General features: G+C 42.8%; 2 protein-coding genes across 2 annotated transcripts; both read left to right on the forward strand.

The window, feature by feature from the left end:
- The first annotated feature begins 376 nt into the window (after positions 1-376).
- Positions 377-16,533, forward strand: LOC135469378 (uncharacterized). The gene is given in 10 exon segments (XM_064748009.1): positions 377-534; positions 1,734-1,894; positions 3,409-3,612; positions 6,860-6,984; positions 6,986-7,042; positions 9,611-9,650; positions 9,653-9,784; positions 10,322-10,437; positions 10,439-16,441; positions 16,528-16,533. Coding segments are annotated over 10 exon segments (6,876 nt in total). The 5' UTR covers positions 377-502.
- On the forward strand, positions 16,529-20,147 carry LOC135469108 (uncharacterized). The gene is made up of 3 exons (XM_064747641.1): positions 16,529-16,979; positions 17,496-17,678; positions 18,839-20,147. Exons 1-3 carry the CDS (start codon positions 16,541-16,543, stop codon positions 19,018-19,020), a joined length of 804 nt encoding a protein of 267 aa, XP_064603711.1. The 5' UTR covers positions 16,529-16,540; the 3' UTR covers positions 19,021-20,147.
- The last annotated feature ends 1,513 nt before the right edge of the window (positions 20,148-21,660 follow it).

Genomic DNA, 21,660 nt, shown 5'->3' on the forward strand with positions numbered 1-21,660 from the left:
GAGTCATGACATGACTGCTTGTGTAGACATGTGCTAAGCAGGGTAGCCAGTCCATTGGAGTAATGAGACGATATGAATCTGTTATAGAAAGGAGGTCAAGGTAGATACTGTATGGTATATGAAGGAAAGTGCACTTTGATTTAAATGCATACCGAAAAACGTCGATTATAACAATAATGTATCATTTAATCTCATTTTGTCTGAGATATGTTTCATCTTTCTGGCCAGCAATTACAGGAGAAAATAGTGAAAATCTAATCTGACAATCACATATCGCTCGTAAACGCATTTTCACTTTTGGTACAACAGAGTTACTAGAAGAGAGTGACCCATGAAAATGAAAGAACCCATAGCAATCGTTGGATTGGGATGCCGATTTCCTGGAGCGGGAAACTTGGACGAATTCTGGAGAGTGTTATCAAAGGGAGAAAACCATGTCATAGACGTGCCGCCGGACAGATGGAACATAGATGCATGGTATCATCCGGACGCTCCTGGGAAGATGTACACACGAAAACTGGGCGCTGTCAAAGGGTTTGTAATGTAAAACTACATGTAAAAAAATGTAGGCCTGTATCCAAGGGATACACATCGTTTGAAATCCGGTATCCTTTTAACGGTTATGATGATTGGTGTCGCAACTGCTTGTGCAGACATGACATTGATGTCTGAATGACCTTCCCACATACGATCGGAGAGGAAGTCTGAGCTTGTGCATTGGCGAGGGGCTCCTTTATCATCGTTCGGCGCTAGTACGTTCTCCTCCTCAGATCCAGCTTTAGCTAGGCTTCAGTACCGTTACTCGTGATCATAGTACCGGTAATGCTTATGTATCCGTGATTCTACTACGGTACTACAAAGCTATAAATGGGCGTTCCAAGTCGATAATTGCAAAACTCATTTCCAAAACAACCTGACTTACAGTAGTTCCCAATGTGTAATGTGTAAATGTGTAAACAATGTGTAAAAAATAACATACATAAATAGTAAATAAAGCTGCTAACATGTAAGAGAGAAGCAAACAACAGATTTCGCTGGTGTAGATCGGTGTTCGGAGGCCCTGAATGATCTGTCCATATTTGCCAACCAGTACACTATACTCAGTACATGTTTTAGGAAACTTGGAGTGAAGGCGCTTGATGGAATACCTTTAAATATTAGTTTTTAATTAAAACCTTGTGACGTAGGTTTCATAATTACATTTTACATTTGATCTAGTAAACGTTTCAAGACGATATATGTGTACGCTATGTGTAGGACATTGAGGTACATTACTATCCAAGCAAGGATACATCACAGTTTCATACTGGAAGTTATCCCTTTTGTCATAAAGGCGGCGCGACATGAGACGTTGGTCAACATTGTACAGACATACGAAATAAGATGCCCTAGCAGAACTAGTCGTCTACTTCTTGGTAATTTCTGCACATACAGTAGTCGTATTCGTACAGTCAGGTTTAAAGGCCTGTTAATAGAGGTGCTTAACTTGTACCTATATGAACCCATATGTACCTGTATTCACCTGTAAGGAATCTGGCATTCACCTGTAAGGAATCTGGCATTCACCTGTAAGGAATCTGGTATTCACCTGTAAGAAATCTGGCATTCACCTGTAAGGAATCTCACATTAAAAGAGATGTGAGATTAAAGAGACTATATCGAAAAATCGACAACACTATAAAAAGTGCAGGTACTAGTCTAATAATTCACTGAAATTTTTTTATGTTTTTTAGACACGATGAGTTTGACAATCTTCTGTACGGAATCAGCGAATCAGAGTCGATTAAGATGGACCCTCAGCAGAGATTTGTGCTGGATTCGGTCCATATGGCACTGGAGGATGGTGGGTTTACCAGGGAACAGCTTCGGGGCAGTAAAACTGGTGTCTATATAGGTAACTAAACATTCTGTTCAAAACATGGCCTTGTTTACCTAGTACAGCCCCCCCCCCCCCCCCCCAAAAAAAAAAAACAAACACCTTTTTTATCAAGTGCATAAAACAAGCGTCTAATCAGGTAACTAAACAATCCATACAAAACACAGACTTGTTTACAAAGTGGAATAAAACAGGCGTCTATATATACAGGTAACGAAATAATCCATACAAAACACAGACTTGTTTACAAAGTGGAATAAAACAGGCGTCTATCTATACGGGTAACGAAACAATACATACAAAACACAGACTTGTTTACGAAGTGGAATAAAACAGGCGTATGTGAATACAGGTGGCTAAACGTTCTGTACAAAACACAGGGACTTGTTTATTAGGCAACAGCTTTGGGACAGGGGTAGGGGGCTGATGGATTTACACCTTACTCAAGAATAGTTCGGCGACAGTACAGCAGCCAGCTCTGCTCGTAGATACATTCTATTGATAGTACAATGGCCAGCTCTGCCCATAGATACATTCCAGTGACAGTACAGCAGCCAGCTCTGCCCATAGATACATTCCAGTGACAGTACAGCAGCCAGCTCTGCTCGTAGATACATGTACCTGCAGCCATTTAGAGTATAGACGACAAGGGAATGGAGAGTAATACCAAGGCAGCTAAGATAGTGTGATAGTTGGCAAGTACATGGAAAACCGTAATCACTGACATTTTTACCTTAATACTTAGTGTTTAGTTCTAACTTTTCAGGTAAATAGCAGCTACTTACATCTCCCCACCCCCACCCACCTCTCACACAACTGAAACCGAGATAGGCAACATTATGTAACGATGTCGAAAAGTGCACAAATGCTGTGAAGTCATCATATTTAGTACAATGACATGAAGATAAAATGGACCAGGCCTCGGCGAATGCTTAGTCCATTACCAGAATCCCGGTTGATGCGGGCATATAATTGATTAAACAAAGACAACACAGGTGGCCAAGTGGTCACAAGTAACCAGTAAAAATCCGATGTTATTATGACAATATTTATGTAAAAACTTAGATACTGGCAACATGTACCCCCTCCACCCACAGCATGGCTAAAACTTAGATAGTGACAACATATATCCACTCCACCCCCAGCATGACTGTAACTTAGATAATGACAACATATATCCCCTCCACCCCCTATATACTATATAAATATGCATCCGCATAAACAGTAATTGAAATTCTTGTAGAAATCACTCGACTTGAATTACTTAGATATCGTGTAGTGGTCACGTATCGGGGAAATCCAGCGCCGCACCTGGACATGTACCTAGCAAACCTACTGACGCATGGCTCCTTGGTGACAGACTACTGCTGCGAACTATAGAGCTCTACGCAAGCCTGTTCTCTGAACGGCTCTGTGATTACTCTTGTGACTATCAAAGTTAACCATATATAACCATATATATATAACCATATATTGACACAAGTAAGCAGGTTCCACTCCTAAAATGTTTCATATTATGTTATTTATTTCAGGATCGATGAATACAGACTACTCAGACATCCTTTCAAAACACGTAGAAGTGGCTGATAATTACCACTTGACTGGATCTGCCAACAGTATAGTGGCCGCCCGGGTATCTTATGTGTACGATCTCCGCGGCCCGGCTGTTACCTTGGATACGGCCTGTTCCTCTGCTCTCATGGCCATCCATTTGGCCTCACAGGGCCTTTCCACAGGTGGGTGCTCCAGTGAATTTTAAATACATAATAATAACGTGGAATACTTAGATGTAAGGATTCATTTTTTAAGCTAGTGCAGATAACTGCTGTGGGTAATTCTCCAAAGACAAACGACTCCTAATGATAAAAAAGGTAGAGTTGGGAATAAAGACCTTGTTCTGTAGAAAACCAGTGAAAAAGCATGTTGATGTTAATGGCGGTCTAATGCTGGGCCCCAGTCGTAACACTGTCAAACATCCATGGACATTCTAATGCAGGGCCCTAGTCTTAACACGGTCCAATTTCCATGGAAAGTCTAATGCTGGACTCGAGTCGTAACACTGTGGAACTTCCATGGGCAGTTTAATGCTCGGCTCCAGTCGTAACACTGTGGAACTTCCATGGACAGTCTGATGCTGGGCCCCAATCGTAACACTGTCGAACTTCCATGGATAATCCAAAGCTGGTCCCCTGTCGCAACACTGTCGAACTTCCATGGGTGGTCTGATGCTGGGCATGAGTTGTAACACTGTCGAACTTCCATGGACAGCCCAATGCTGGTCCCCAGTCGTAACACTGTCGAACTTCCACCGGGGGTTTACTGCCGGTCCAAAGTTGTAACAATGTTCAACTTCCAAGGGCAGTTTTATTCTGGTCCTCAAACGAAACACTGTCGAACTTCCATGGCCAGTTTAATGTTAGACCCCAGTTATATAGCTGCGCCCCAATCGTAACACTGTCCAACTTCCATGAGTAGTCTAATCCTAGTCCCCAGTCGTAACACTGTCGAACTTCCATGGGTAGTCCAATCCTGGTCCCCTATCGTAACACTGTCGAACTTCCATGGGCAGTCTGATGCTGGGCCCCTATCGTAACACTGTCGAACTTCCACCAGGGTGTTTAATGCTGGTCCCAAGTCATAACACTGTCCAACTTCTATGGGCAGTTTTATTCTGGTCCCCAAATGAAATACTGTCGAACTTTCAGGGCCAGCTTAATGCTGGGCCCCAGTCGAAACACTGTCCAACTTCCATGGGCAGTTTTATTCTGGTCCTCGAATGAAACACTGTCGAACTTCCATAGCCAGTTTAATGCTAAACCCCAGTTATAACACTGTCGAACTTCCATGGGGAGTTTAATGCTGGGCCCCAATCGTAACATTGTCCAACTTCCATGGACAGGCCTAATGCTAGGCCCCAGTTATAACACTGTCGAACTTCCATGGGCAGTCTAATGCTGGTCCCCAGTCGTAACACTGTCGAACTTCCATGGGTAGTCCAATCCTGGTCCCCAGTCGTTACACTGTCGAACTTCCATGGGCAGTCTAATGCTGGTCCCCAGTCGTAACACTGTCGAACTTCCATGGGTGGTCCAATCCTGGTCCCGAGTCGTTACACTGTCGAACTTCCATGGGCAGTCCAATGCTGGTCCCCAATCGTAACACTGTCGAACTTTCATGGGCAGTCTAATACTGGGCCCCTGTCGCAACACTGTCGAACTTCCATGGGTGATCTGATGCTGGGCATGAGTTGTAACACTGTCGAACTCCATGGGCAGCCCAATGCTGGGCCCCAGTCGTAACACTGTCGAACTTCCACCGGGGTTTACTGCTGGTCCAAAGTTGTAACACTGTCCAACTTCTATGGGCAGTTTTATTTTGGTCCTCAAATGAAACACTGTTGAACGTCCATGGCCAGTTTAATGCTAGACCCAGGTTATAAACACTGTCGAACTTCCAAGGGTAGTCTGATGCTGGGCACGAGTTGTAACACTGTCGAACTTCCATGGACAGCCTAATCCTGGTTCCCAGTCGTAACACTGTCGAACTTCCATGGGCAGTCTTATACTGGGCCCTAATCGTAACACTGTCGAACTTCCATGGGCAGCCTGATGCTTGGCCCCAATCGTAACTCTGTCGAACTTCCATGGGGGGGGGGGGGGTTAATGCTAGTCCCCAGTCGTAACACTGTTTAACTTCTATGGGCAGTTTTATTCTGGTCCTCAAATGAAACATTATCGAACTTCCACCGGGAGTTTAATGTTGGGCCCCAGGTGTAACACTGTTGAACTTCCATGGGCAGTGCCATGCTGGTCCTCAAATGAAACTCTGTCGAACTTCCATGGCCAGTTTAATGCTAGACCCCAGTTATAACACTGTTGAACTTCCATGGGCAGTGCCATGCTGGTTCCCAGTCGTAACACTGTCGAACTTTTACGAGCAGTTTTATTCTGGTCCCCAAATGAAACACTGTCAAACTTCCATGGACAGCTTAATCCTATATTCCAGTTATAACACTGCGAACTTCCATGGGCAGTCTAATACTGGTCCCCAGTCGTAACATTGTCCAACTTCCATGGACAGCCTAATGCCGGCTTCCAGTCGTAACACTGTCCAACTTCTACGGGCAGTATTTTTCTGGTTCCCAACAGATACACTGTCAAACTTCCATGGGCAGTCTAATAGTGGGCCTCAGTCGTAACACTGTGGAACTTCGACGGTTTGTTTAACGCTAGTTCCCAGTCGTAACACTGATGAACTTCCATGGGAAGTCCAATGCTGGTCCCCAATCGAAACAGTGTTGATATTCCATGGGTAGTATAATCCTGGACCCCAGTCGTAACATTGTCGAAGCTCTATACATTTTGAGAATTAGATTGAGGCTTCATTTCACTGTGGTTTAATTGAGCACATTTATGGCTCAAATTGTTTGCTAACAGAGTAATTTGAAGATAAATATTTCTTAGAGACATGTTATTTTAAACATTTGTACGTATTGTACTTAGAGTATACACATACAAGTGACTGAAAATATCTAAAACATGAATGAAGATACCATCAGTGTGTGCAGTACAGTTCCCATGCTAACTTTAGTTTCTTAAACTATTAATCTCTACTGCCAAGATTTATTTGATTTATTTGATTGGTGTTTTATGCCGTACTCATGAATATTTCACTTATACGACGGCACCCAGCATTATGGTGGGTGGAAACCGGGCACAGCCCAGGGAAAACCCACGACCACACGCAGACTGCTGGCAGACCTTCCCACGTACGGCCAGAAAGGAAGCCAGCATGAGCTGGACTTGAACTCACAGCGACCGCATTGGTGAGAGGCTCCTGGGTCATTACGCTGCTCTAGCGCGCTAACCAACTGAGCCACAGAGGCCCCCTACTGCCAAGAATTCGCACCTAACTTAGCTCTGTATCAAATATGACATATTTTTATCGACAAGAGCACGTTCGTGTATTTTTACTTTTTGCCAGGCGACTGTGACGTTGCTCTGGCTGGAGGAGTCAATCTGGTCATGTTACACATTTCCGGGGTGTACCTGAGTCAAGCACGGATGGCCTCCCGTGTTGGTCAGTGCCAAGCCTTCTCAGCAGATGCTGGACGGATACGTAAGAGGAGAAGGTTGTGGGGTTGTTGTACTGAAAAGATTGTCTGATGTAAGTTTTGTATTTCAAAGATAAAAATATCGGCTCTGATAAAGAATGCAATATTTGTTGAACCCTCACAAATAGATAAGAGCTTCCTGAGCCTCCTAGTAACGTATAAAATGTATACACCGAACAAAGGTGAGGCAAACAAGCATTAGTACCTCAGTAATTGTCACAGGCAAACAAGCATTAGTACCTCAGTAAATGTCACAGGCAAACCAGCATTAGTACCTCAGTAATTGTCACAGGCAAACAAGCATTAGTACCTCAGTAATTGTCACAGGCAAACCAGCATTAGTACCTTAGTAATTGCCACATTTAAACGAGCATTAGTACCTCAATAATTGTCACAGGCAAACAAGAATTAGTACCTCGGTAATTGTCATTGGGAAACCAACATTAGTACAACAGTAATTGTCACTGGGAAACCAGCATTAGTACCTCAGTAATTGTCACAGGCAAACAAGCATTAGTACCTCAATAATTGTCACTGGTAAACCAGCATTAGTACCTCAGTAATTGTCACAGGCAAACAAGCATTAGTTCCTCAGTAATTGTCACAGGCAAACAAGCATTAGAACCTCAGTAATTGTCACAGGCAAACAATCATTACAACCTCAGTAATTGTCACAGGCAAACAAGCATTAGAACCTCAGTAATTGTCACAGGCAAACAATCATTACAACCTCAGTAATTGTCACAGGCAAACAAGCGTTAGTACCTCAGTAATTGTCACAGGCAAACAAGCATTAGTACCTCAGTAATTGTCACAGGCAAACAAGCATTAGTTCCTCAGTAATTGTCACAGGCAAACCAGCATTAGTACCTCAGTAATTGTCACAGGCAAACAAGCATTAGTTCCGCAGTAATTGTCACAGACAAACAAGCGTTAGTACCTCAGAAATTGTCACAGGCAAACAAGCATTAGTACCTCAGTAATTGTCAAAAGCAAACAAGCATTAGTTCCTCAGTAATTGTCACAGGCAAACAAGCATTAGTACCTCAGTAATTGTCACAGACAATAAAGCATTAGTACCTCAGTAATTGTCACAGGCATTCAAGCATTAGTACCTCAGTAATTGTCACAGGCAAACAAGCGTTAGTACCTCAGTAATTGTCACAGACAAACAAGCGTTAGTACCTCAGTAATTGTCACAGGCAGCAAAACAAGCATTAGAACCTCAATAATTGTCACAGGCAAACAAGCAGTAGTACCTTAGTAATTGTCACAGGCAAACAAGCATTAGTACCTCAGTAATTGTCACTGGTAAACCAGCATTAGTAACTCAGTAATTGTCACTGGTAAACAAGCATTAGTACCTCAGTAATTGTCACAGGCAAACAAGCATTAGAACCTCAGTAATTGTCACAGGCAAACAATCATTAGAACTTCAGTAATTGTCACAGACAAACAAGCGTTAGTACCTCAGTAATTGTCCCAGGCAAACAAGCATTAGTACCTCAGTAATTCTCACAGGCAAACAAGCATTAGTACCTCAGTAATTGTCACGGGCAAACAAGCAATAGTACCTCAGTAATTGTCACAGGCAAACAAGCTTTAGTACCTCAGTAATTGTCACAGGCAAACAAGCATTAGTTCCTCAGTAATTGGCACAGGCAAACCAGCATTAGTACCTCAGTAATTGTCACCGACAATAAAGCATTAGTACCTCAGTAATTGTCACCGACAATAAAGCATTAGTACCTCCGTAATTGTTACGGACAATAAAGCATTAGTACCTCAGTAATTGTCACAGGCAAACAAGAATTAGTACACTCAGTAATTGTCACAGGCAAACAAGAATTAGTACCTCGGTAATTGTCGTTGGGAAACCAGCATTAGTACCTCAGTAATTGTCACTGTTAAACCAGCATTAGTACCTCAGTAATTGTCACAGACAAACAAGCATTAGTACATCAGTAATTGTCACAGGAAGCCAGCATTAGTACCTCAGTAATTGTCCCAGGCAAACAAGCATTAGTACACCCAGTAATTGTGACAGGCAAACAATCAGTGCTCCAAAAAAAGAGCAGGAGAGAAAATCTACACAAAAGGGCATCAAGACTGCCACTGTCAAGTCTGCACCGCGAGGATCCAAAACATAAATAACAAAGTGAAATGTCTAATGTCTCGGCATGCTCTTACATCCTCTTGATTTGAATTAAGTCAGAATTAAAATATTTGAACAATGCTGTATAATTAAGACGCACAACATAGAGAGTAACACAAGAGCAGCGACAACAGTGTGATATCTGGCAAATAGCCACACGTGACCGGTGAAATACCGCCTCTTGTTATTTTACCTCAGTTAGAGACATCTCCTAACACCACGTTTTTAGGAGAATTATGTCAGGCCACATAGCAGAGAAAACTATCTCAAAATACAGTTAATATTTGACATGGAATAACCTTAATTCCATTCGAACAGTGAAATTTGATACTTTTGGTAAAACTACCTCAATCAGTTTTATCATTTACTTTAGTGTCAGTGATATATAGCAAAATATTTTATCACATAATCAAAATTCACAGAAAATTGGGTTAGTGTGAGCTCACTGCCATCATGTCTTTGTCAGGCTTTGAAAAGCCGAGACAAAATCTGGGGCACGATCATCACTGAACAAACCAAGATGGCCACATGACACAGCCGATTACAGCTCCCTCTGGTGATCAACAGAAACAACTTCTAGAAGATATGTACAGCCGTCACAATATCGACAAATCTACAGTGCAGTACATTGAAGCACACGGTAAGATATCCTCTAATATGCATGAACCATCTCTCAGTGGAATTATCTCAAAATAGGTAAAAGTTGAGTAACAGGGCCGAAACCACTTTATACGAATTTCATAATCCACCCATAACCCAGACACATTAAGTACCTGTTCTAGTAACTTCTCAAACGCCAAGAGAAGTGCAATTTTTTTACCTAATTCTCCTTAAGCCATTGTGGTACGGGGCGTGTAAATTGTGACTATTTATGCATTTACATGAACAGTTAAAATAAAACCCTGACTGAGGTAACATGACAAGAGGAAGTATTTCCCCGGTTACCTGTGACCATTCGCAATCTATCACACTGTCTCGGGAGCGGTGATGGGGAACGAATTGGAAACAGCCCTAATTTTTTTTGATGAAACCTTCCAGATTTATCTTTTCCTCTTAGCTGTAGCAGGAATGAGGTCAGATATGTACTTCTTCATTGTGCCATTATATAAAAATCTTGAACTGTTTCTGCACAGAAAAATAATCTCACCTTAACCGTACGCTTTTACTGACGTTCCAGGCACAGGTACCCCTGTAGGAGACCCTATAGAAGCGAACTGCCTCGGCAGATTTTTCGGACAAGATGGCAAGTCCCGACATATTGGTTCAGTGAAAACAAACATTGGACATCTGGAGGTCAGCGGCAGGAGCGGCGGGGCTCATTAAAGTGCTGCTCATGATGAAGCACGAGACCATAGTGCCATCACTGTTCAGCTCAAAGCTCAACCCAAAGATTGAGTTTGAAAAGTACCATCTCAAAGTGCCTACTGATTGCGTCCCATGGGAAGAGCTGCCCTCCGGAGGTAGGGCAGCTGGTGTTAACTCTTTTGGGTTTGGGGGGTCCAACTGCCACGCTTACGTCAAGCAGTATGTGAAAACTGATCCACCAGTACCGCCTAAACCACAGAAAAATGGGTACAGAATGATTGCTGTGTCATCTAGAAGTTCGTCTGGTTTGAAGGCCAATATCCTCCACCTGAAAGACGCGGCTGAAAAAAATCCCCTAGACATGGATGCTCTGTCCTTTACGTCAACATGTCGACGAGATCATCACGAATACCGTTTGGCTTTTCATGCCAGTGACCAGCAGGAGTTGATAGCTGAACTAGGTAAACACCGTGTCTTTGAAAAAGTTCAACCAGCCAAAAAACTGCGCGTCATTTATGTGTTCTGTGGAATGGGGACTGTTTGGAAGGGAATGTGCATTGATCTCTTGGATAAAGAGCAGGTTTTCAGGGACCAGTTAGAAGAAATTGACACATTACTGAAAGAATTCAACTCTGTTTCTGTAATAAATGAACTCAGAAACCAAAGCAATATACACGACCCTGCTGTTGAGCCCCTGGTGCTTTTCGCTTGCCAGGTGGGACTGACGGCCGTGTGGCGCCACTGGGGAGTGGAGGCTGATGCTGTGATTGGTCAGTCTGTAGGGGAAGTGGCTGCCGCCCACGCCGCCGGGATTCTGTCCCTCAGGTCGGCAGTAGCTGTGATCTACCACAGAACTAAGCTACTCTTACAATCAGTTGGAGGCAAAATGCTGGTAATTGGGAAATGTCCTGTTGAAAAAGTGGAAGAACTTTGCCATGAGCAAGGCGGTGGCGTTAACGTCGCCGTGTACAACAGTCCTACAAGCTGCACCGTTTCCGGTGACGACGAAGCGGTGACCTCTGTTCGGAAATGTCTCGAATCTTTGGATCAACCTGACATGATAATCACAGAGCTTTCTGTGAAAACAGCTTATCACTGCCACAAACAAAAACCCCTGGCAAATTCTCTCATCAAGGCCTTAAATGGACTGAAGGGACAAGACGCACAGCTCGACATCGTTTCTACAGTTACTGGTCACTTGGCATCTTCAACAGATTTTAAAACAGCAGAATACTGGGTGAAAAATCTCACAGACCCTGTTAAATTTTATCAGGGTTTATTGAATGCAACAGATGGTGACAAATTCAACGTATTTCTCGAAATAGGACCACGCCCGGTACTTCGAGCTCATTTCAACGACGTTTTTAGTATCGGATATAGCAATGGAATGGTTGTATCCTCAATGGAGAAGATGTCAAACACTGAAACCATGGTAAGCAGCCTTGGGAAGCTTTTTAGCCATGGTGTGAATCCCAGGTGGGCTTCTGTTATAGTGCAGGGTGTTACACAGCTGACTGTGGAACCCAAATACCAGTTTCAGAGAACGAAAGGTTTATTTGAATCTGAAAAATCTCTCTTAGAACGCCAGGGGCTGCCAACTGTGAATGGGAGACATCCGTATGTGAATCGAGTTTCCGGGAATCTTCTCACAATGGAAATCCGGATAAATGAAAATGACACGCCATTTGTTTACTCACATGTTGTCGGCGGAGCGGCATTTGTCCCGGGATCTTTGTTCGCTGATGTCGCCTTTGAATACGCAACAGAAATATTTGAAAATGTAGTGCAAGATGTACGAGTGTCTGTGCGCTTGTTGAAGCCTGTTGGTGTCATGAAGGGCCGTAGCCAGACATTAACTTTGATGACTGAAGCACAATCTTCACACAGCGCCAGCTTCAGGATTTTACACAAAAACTCTGCGTGTGTGTTTGGTGAAGTAGTCAAATCCGGAGATTCATTCGAGCCCAAGCCCTGGGACATAGCCGCTGTCCGCATGCGGTGTACATCTTCGATGGACAAAAACGAGATATATCACAGGTTGAGGCAGTTCGGATTTGCGTATGGCGAGCAACTTCAACTGATCACGAAGTGTGAAGCCAATTCCGTGGAGTGCTTAGCATGGCTAAGCGTCAGCGATCTCGTGAAAACACAGATGTGTAAAACTCATCTACATCCCTCCATTCTGGATGCTATCATGCAGTCTACCTGTGCAATTTACTTCAGTACCGAGTCTTACTGGGAAGACCGTATACCTTCCATTCTTGGCGAGATTAGCATCTACAGGAAGATCACTGGGGACATGATGTGTTATAGTAAACAGATGAGTCAGTCCAATGGGCAATTTCATTTTAGGGTTCTTCTACTAACACCTGCTGGCCAGGTGATTGCAGAACTAAAAGACTTCGTTATACAGATTTTGAGCACCACAAAGACAACCGCAGAGGATCTGGAATACGAGCTCCAGTGGGTGCCAACTGAAATCTCTACAAAGCCTCCTGATAAAAGAGCAATTTTGTTCATTCACCGGAAGCGCAAACCGGACAAAATTCTGAGTAAGCTGTCTGACTCTATGAAGGTTATTTCAACAGAGTCCACCTCAGAGCTGATGATACAAATAGACAAAGTATCTGGTGTCGTATTCTATGCAGACCTGGGTGAAGAGACTGAAGACTGTCTGATGAGATCATCGACAGTAATGTACGACAATCTCAGGGAAGTCATCTGCTTTCTGATCAACAGCGGGAGCGACATCCCAGTGTCCGTTGTGACGGTGAATACACAAATAGCAAAGGAAGTTTCCAGTGTTTCTCAGGTGAACCTGGATGGGTCACATCTATGGGGCATGATGAGATGTTTTGTAATAGAGGACAACAGAAAGGGACAGTTGATTGATCTCCATGACTTCACCAGGGCTACCATAGACACTTTAACTAATTCTTTGAATCCACAGGCCTTTCAAGAATTTGATTTCAGAGAACTGATGATATGCGAAGGAAAACCCTTTAAGTATTTGGTGAAAGCTGCTCTACGTGTGATGCCAATCAGGGAGAAACTTGGCCGTCAAACCGAGACTAGTCAGCCTTTGGATGTTGTCAGTCATCGTAAGACACCGGATTGTCCATACGAATTTCGGTTGGAATATTCCAAACAGACAGCAGATACTTCATCAAAAGGAGAAACATTGTCGGTAAACGTGCAATTTGTGGTAATAACAAAACCTACCAGTTTTTACACCGATGAGTCGCAAACGAATTGGGACGAAGGGCAAAGACTGGTCTGTGTGGAGGCCCTTGGCACCACCAAAAGTACGTCAGAAACTGAGGACGTCATTGTCCTTTGTCCAACATTTGCCCGAACTGTTTTAACAGTTTCAAAAGCGAATACAGTACCAAAGTCACTCATTAAAGACTATAAGCCTGGTGTGTTGATATGTTTGGCGATGATAGAAAACATGACCCAACCAATTCCCTCCGATTCTCACGTGGCCGTCATAACTGAACCGCAGTCCAGATGTTTTGGTCAGTTGGTGAAAGCTGTTTTAAACTATAAAGGATGCATGAGCGTGGGGATTTATGAAACACTAACACATGGAAGTATCCCAAAAGACACATCGCACATGATTTTGTTTTCAAGGTGTCCAGCCGAATTCTTCAAAACAGAAGATACTGATCAGACAATAGAAATAATTGCCATTGAAGGCTTTGCAAGAGAAAGAACAGTAGGCATCCTACTTATGAAAAAGAGGATGTTTACTTCTCGATTAATTAGACTATCGGAAGTGCTACAGGCTGACAAGATTACGAAATGCTTGGAACAAATATCGACCATGCTGTCAACGGAATGGAGAGGATTAAACGAAATCTTGAGCACATTTGAAGAAAAACATCTTGAAATCTTCGTGTCGCACGTCATTCATGTTGCAGATCAGTCAGTGCCTTTGTGTGTTACTGAACGGACGCTTTTCCGAGGAAATGCGTCATATGTTATAGTGGGAGGCCTGACGGGCCTAGGCTGGTTGATTGTTCAGTTCATCGCAGAAATGGGCGGTGGTCTGATCGCTATTACGTCACGGAGGACACCAGACGCGGACGCCCAGGAAAAGATGCGAAAACTAAGCCAGGAGACCAAAGCCAAAATTGAATTTCTACAGGCAGATGTGTGTGACTTGAGCTCTCTTGAAAACGCCTTCGTGATCCTACAGGCAAAGTACCCTGATCACGCAGTCAAGGGAATATTTCAAGGTGCTGGTGTGCTGAAGGATTCTCTGTTGCTCTATTCCACAGCCGAAGATTTCGAAAAAGTTGCCTCGCCTAAAATCCAAGGTTCTTTAAATCTACATAAGCTGTGTATGAAACTTGGTCTAAAGTTGGACTACTTTATTTTACAATCTTCAGTCGCATCTGTTTTCGGAAATCCAGGCCAGACAAGCTATGGTGCAGCTAACAGTTTTCTCGACACACTCGCCAACTACCGTCGTCAAAAGGGTTTGAAAGCACAGTCTCTAAACTGGGGACCATTATGTGTAGGAATGGCTGTGAGGGACGAGTCCGTAGTCAGCAGCTGGAAAAGCGCAGGGTTTGAAGCCATGTGTGAAGAGGGCATTCGAAAATGCTTAACGCATGCATTGTTGTCCAGCAAAGTACAGATGTGCTTTGCTGATCTTAGCGTCAAAGTGGAAGGCACATCACAAGACATACGAGCGGTTTTGAATGGTTCTGCGCAAGGTGTATCTGGGTCACAATCCGAGAACGTAGATATTGACTTATCGTCAATCCAGAGAATGAATGAAGAGGACAGAAAACACTCTCTCTGGAAGTATGTCAAGGCTCTTGTGACCAGTATGATCCCAGTGTCGCCAGATCTACTTCAACATTCAACTCTTTTCTCTGAGGTAGGACTCAATTCAATGGTAGCCGTTTCCTTTACAAACAGAGTGAGGGCCGATACAGGAATCCATCTACCTGCTACTCGTCTACTCTCAGAAGACCTCAAGCTGATAGACATTCTGGCAGAAATCGACAATGCTTTGACGAAAAACAAGAGTTCCACCACTGATACAGAGAGGATGTCGTCCAAACTCTCACCACTGATTTCACCGACACAAGGCCTTATCTATCAAATCCATCAGCAACGTTTTCGAAATGATGTCGATGTCCTAATTTGGACAGAATTGAACACCACATTGGTGCTTTCTAAGGAAAACATCAAAGCCGCCGTGTACAAAGTGGTCGAGAGAAATAAACCAATAAGAACGATATACAAGCAGAATGGAAATCGTGTAGAGCCTGTCCTGTTGGAAACATTTCAACTTCCGGATATTATAGAACTCCGCGGAGTTGATGAAGATATCACACAACAGTTTTCAAGCATACTGAAGCAACCTTTCGACCTGAGCAAAGACCTGCCGTTCAGGATCATTTATAACCAGTCTAATATCTCCAGTTCTAAGATCAAGTTTATTTTCCATCCAATAAGCTTTGATCAAAGAGCAGTTCATCTGTTTATCAATGAGTTCAAAAGCGTTTTGCTCTCTGAAGATTTGCTGGAAGTAAAGGATATCGATATTCCACAGGAAATTTTCAAAATTCTAAACCCTCAGTTTACGAAACTTGAGAGATTCTGGGAGAAGCGCCTGAATCCGTCTAATGACTTGCCTCTTCTGTCATTGTCCACATCGCCGGAAGACCACATACCCCCTGGATCGGAGAAAACCATATCTCTTTATTGTCCAACAGATGTCGTCATCGACATTATCAAAATGTCAGAAAAGTTGAAAATCACAATGTTTCAGCTTTTAGTGAGTGCCCTTCATCTTCTGTGGCATGTGTTGACTGGAGAGGACAAAGTTGGACTTCTGATGGACATTGACACACGCCAGCATGTCCCAGCCCTGAAGAACGTCATGACTCACTGCGTGAACTACCTACCTGCTATTGGCTCCTTTGACCAAGACATTACAATTGAGAGTTTCTTACAGAGCAACTCAGCTGAGGTGAGGCAGTGTGTGGAGCATGGCCTCTATCCCGGGTTTTTGGTGCTGGAGAACACGTCAGAGGTGACGGCAGCCAACATCTGTAGACATAACGTGGTTATGGAGGAGCTCACCGATCAGAAGACCATGACACATGATAAGGTAAATATTGGAAAGACTGGTGCCGTAAGTACACATCACGAGACACGACTCCGGATATGGGCGAGTGAGAGACGTAAGGTTCTGCAATTGCAGTTAGATTATCACCCTGGTATTGTTACTCAAAGAGCAGCAGAAACGTTTCTCGCGGACTACCAAGAGGTCGTACATTTTGTCGTACACAGTCCAAAAACTCCAGTGAAGAACATTGCTCATGCAGTGTCGTTACATTCTGTGACAACACCATCAGCAACAGTGGACTCGAAACTGTCCACTTTATCACACGGGATCTCGGAGTCGACGCAGGAAATCCTTTTCGGGGAAGAAAATACGGATGAAAACAACACGTTGAACGAAAATGGATATTCTCTGGACAGCAGCCTTTCATTCCTTACTGTGGGTAAGCCATTTGTCAGAGTACTAAGGAACTAAAACAATTTTACAAATTCTTCTGTCATTGCAATTTTTAACAGTTTTAACCACAGTGGACTGTATTTTCATATCGAGCATGTGGTGAAGTAAATTTTATGATAATGTTAAGATCCGCAGCTATTAAGATAAGAAGATAAATTAGTTAAAATGGTATTTAGCACTTGTGGATATTCTTTTGGCAAAATAGTATATTATTTTAGTGATTGGAGCATTTCCCTCATGAATGTTTATCAAATCTTTGATAAGAAAAGGTGATTTCATGAATTCATTCACTTTACTACTTATTTTAACGTCGTTCTCAAGAATGCTTTTACTCACATGGCAATAGTTAGGCTAATGTGTGCAGCAAATCGAGAAGATGTTATAACTATCAGCAAAACAGAAATCTGATAGCATTATACAGATTGTTACGTGGTGACTCGTTGTCTGATTGTCGTACGTAAGTAATTTTAAATGAGTATTAAGGATTGTATTTGTTCCGCAGGTTCCTCGTATGAGATGAAAATAGGTGACGGATGTTGTGCGTCATCTTGGGAAGACGCTCTTCTGCGCATGACCCTGCTTAACGGAAGGCCGGGTTGCCTGGAGTGGGGCCTCGACGAGTCTGGATCTGTGGGGAAGATGGCCGTGTCCCAAATCAAGAGAGTCAGTCGTCGCTCTAAAGGAAGTGAGTTAGCAAGAAAACAATTTACCAAAAGTGTAATTTGCTAAACATTTTTAATAAGAACCAAAAAAATAATTGCAATCTTTTATAAGTGAATATAGGCGATCTGCCATTCTCGATGTTTTGACATGTTGAGAATTTCAGGGACTCAGGGGCTCTTAATTACACAACATTATTGGTGTGATTTGGAAGAGCAGAAATGAAATCTTTTGTAGTCACAGTGTGAGTGTTAATGACCGTGGACCTATGCATGTAACTATAATAGCCGTAGCACTATACATCCTTTGATGTACGCAGTTACACAGATAACAGTTTAATTACAGTTTAACTATGGTAGCCATCGCATTATAAAGCCTTTGATGTACGCAGTTACATAGATCTCAGTTAAATTACAGTTTAACCATGGTCGTCATCGCATTATAAAAGCCTTTGATGTACGCAGTTACACAGATCTCTGTTTAATTACAGTTTAACCATGGTGGTCATCGCGTTATAAAGCCTTTGGTGTACGCTGTTACACTTCAATTAGGTCTCAGTTTAAGACCCAATCCAAGGGTAGTAACGCTAATCAGTACATTCATTGGATGCCAGAAAGACGGCCTTATGGAAATGTGTGATTCTCAGGTGTCAAACTGTGGATTTTTCTTGGCTAAAGAGTTCACCCGTTTCCACAGACAAATATTACATATATAATATGATAATAAGAATTTACTACTCCTTGTGACAATAGTAAAAACTAAACCGTATAGCGGACTGGTGTCAAATGTCGATGGTTTACTGGATTGCTGCTAAAGGTCGGCTTGCTGGATTGGTGCCAAAGACCGGTGGTTTACTGGATTGGTGCCAAATATCGGTGGTTTAGTGGATTGGCGCCAAAAGTCGGTGATTTGCTGCTATGGCCAGTGATGCTAACACAGTGACTCGCTGTGGTCGCCGTGAGGCCCGGTCTACTTTATGCTGCCTTCCTGGCCGGTCGTACGTATGTGTAGAAAGCCCTGTCAGCAACCTGCGGATCGTTGTGGCTATTCTCCAGTATCTGCTTTGTTTCCTTCCACCACAGTGCTGGACACTGTCGTATAAGTCAAATATTCAACAGTACGGCATAAAATACAGTCAGATATAGAAACAAATCTTTAAGTTTAAGTTTAATCGACATGTTTCAGACATTCATAAACTGGAAATCAAATCCTCAAACAAAACTCTCAAGTTCAGGACAAGGGACGAGACCTTGGTAGACAGATGGAGCAATGCACTGGATCGAGTGACGAGATCCAGAGAACATCAACAGACCTACGTGAATCGCGGGGCCGAGTTTGAGACAGACACACTCACAACGCATATGTAAGGTTACTGGCTGCGATGAACGTGGATCTTGTGTTACTTGTTCCGTTATATTCCCTATGTCAGAATTGTGGAAACACTATGGCGTGATTCTTTCTGACTGAAATGTTACCGATTTTACAGAACAAACAGACATATACATTGGTTCAAGCCTCTGCTGATTTTCACATAAGTAGCTAAATTAAGCAAAAATCCTGGAATAATGAAGTTTTCCAGGTAAATTTGGATTCGGTATTGTTTTTAATAGGAAGATGGAGAAACTCTGATGAAACTATGAATGTATTAGTAGAACAGTTCATGATATGCGAGAACAATATTTTCATATAACATTATTATGTTCATTTTACAGACCCTAATTTCTTTTGAAAATGAGGAAATTTTTACTTTTTGTACATTTGCAAAAATGTGTGAACCAATGTCTTTCTTTGCTGGAAGCAATTTTTAAACATTATCCTTTGGAATTGTTTTATTACTTCACGTAAGTCATGGTGTTTTATTTTTTTACTCCAGCTTGCGCTGCTGTTCCACATTTGTGGTAAATGTAGAGTATGTATCTTTTACACTTGAATGAAAAGAGCATATGAAGAACACAAGTAAACTTGAACCATGTGTGTTTTACGTGGAAAATAGATCATCTCAAGTGAACCATAAAGTGCGAAAATGTAGACATAATGTTTTAAGATTACATGACCTATTGTATTGTCGTATAACCACTGAACTGAACGTGATAATGTATGAATAATATAATCAGATATTATCAAAAGTATTTTGGACCGAATGTACTCTTTTATAACGACCTTCAAGTGTGATATATTGAACCGGAAGATAACATGTCCAACTTTATTTTATATTGAAATATATAATATACAAGTATATTAAGAAATCATGTAAAATTGTGGAAGCGGTTGATGACCATATACGGTTATGCAAAAAATTTTCAACGGAAGCAACGTGTTGCTGACCACTGTGACTGTTCCCCGGAAAGAATGTTTGTCAAATGCCTGTGATTGACGTACTAAAATATTTGTGTTGTGCCACATATATAGATACATCTGCTGATTGTTCCTTTTTTATAACAAGGTATTTTTATAACGAAGGTGTACTCCTTTAGCCAGAATAAACCAATGTAAAAGTCGCCTCATGGGCTCAGTTTACGTTGTGTATGATCCTAATATGCGCACTTCAACTTTCATTTGGTTATAATCACCTGTGGGCTACGTCTTTACGAGCAGTACTCAGCTGTGGGTCATGTCTTTACGAGTCGTATTCACCTGTGGGCCACGTCTTTACGAGCCGTACTCACCTGTGAACTATCTCTTTACGACCTGTATACTCATCTGTGGGTTACGTCTACGAGACACACTTACCTTTGGGCCAAGTCTTTGCCAGTCGTATACCCACCTGTGGGCTACGTCTTTACGAGCCGTATACTCACCTGTAGACCACCTCTTCAAGAGTCGTTCTCACCTTTACAAGCTGTACTCACCTGCGGGCTACGTCTTTACGAGCCGTACTTGCCTGTGGACCACGTCTTTACAAATCGTACTCACCTGTGGGCCACGTCTTTACAAATCGTACTCACCTGTGGACCACGTCTTTACAAATCGTACTCACCTGTGGACCACGTCTTTACAAATCGTACTCACCTGTGGGCCACGTCTGTACAAAACGTATACAAAAAATCATTCGGCGAGGTATTTACGAGCTGTATACTCGCCTGTGGGCCAAGTCTTTACAAGAGGTTTACTTAACCTCATACCAGTCATCATCACTTATACATTTCACGTCGGTACGAGCTGTATACTCGCCTGTGGGCCAAATATTTACAAGAGGTTTACTTAACCTCAGGCCAGTCATCATCACTCATACATTTCACCTCTGTACGAGCCGCATACTCTCCTGTGGGTTGGTTTACTAACCTTCAGACCAGTCATCATAAATCACATATTTCACGCCTGTACGAGGCTAATACTCTCCCGTGGGTTGGTTTACTTAACCTCAGACCAGTCATCATCACTCAGACATTTCACGTCTGTACGAGCCGCATACTCGCCTGTGGGTTGGTTTACTTAACCTCAGACCAGTCATTATAACTTACACATTTCTCGTTGGTACGAGCCGCATACTCTCTCGTGGGTTGGTTTACTCAACTTCAGACCAGTCATCATCAATCACACATTTCACGTCTGTACGATCGTAATACTCTCCTGTGAGTTGGTTTGCTGAATCTCAGACCAGTCATCATCACTAACACACTTCACGTCTGCACGAGCCGCATACTCGCCTGTGGGTTGGTTTACTTAACCTCAGACCTGTCATCATGACTCACACAGTTCACGTCTGTACTAGCGGCATACTCGTTTGTGGGTTGGTTTACTTAACCTCAGACCAGTCATCATGACTCACACAGTTCACGTCTGTACTAGCGGCATACTCGTTTGTGGGTTGGTTTACTTAACCTCAGACCAGTCATTATAACTTACACATTTCTCGTTGGTACGAGCCGCATACTCTCTCGTGGGTTGGTTTACTCAACTTCAGACCAGTCATCATCACTCACACATTTCACGTTGGTACGAGCCGCATACTCGCCAGTGGGTTGGTTTGCTAAATCTCAGACCAGCCAACATCACTCACACACTTC

Source organism: Liolophura sinensis, chromosome 6, assembly GCF_032854445.1.
Source record: "Liolophura sinensis isolate JHLJ2023 chromosome 6, CUHK_Ljap_v2, whole genome shotgun sequence".
Lineage (NCBI taxonomy): Eukaryota > Metazoa > Mollusca > Polyplacophora > Chitonida > Chitonidae > Liolophura > Liolophura sinensis.

Excerpts from the sequence above, each read along its gene's own strand:
- LOC135469108 (XM_064747641.1), top strand. The coding sequence starts at position 16,541 with ATGGAGGAGCTCACCGATCAGAAGACCATGACACATGATAAGGTAAAT. Across the intron at positions 16,980-17,495 it reads CCTTTCATTCCTTACTGTGG|GTTCCTCGTATGAGATGAAA; the intron begins GTAAGCCATTTG and ends TTTGTTCCGCAG. Across the intron at positions 17,679-18,838 it reads CAGTCGTCGCTCTAAAGGAA|ACATTCATAAACTGGAAATC; the intron begins GTGAGTTAGCAA and ends GACATGTTTCAG.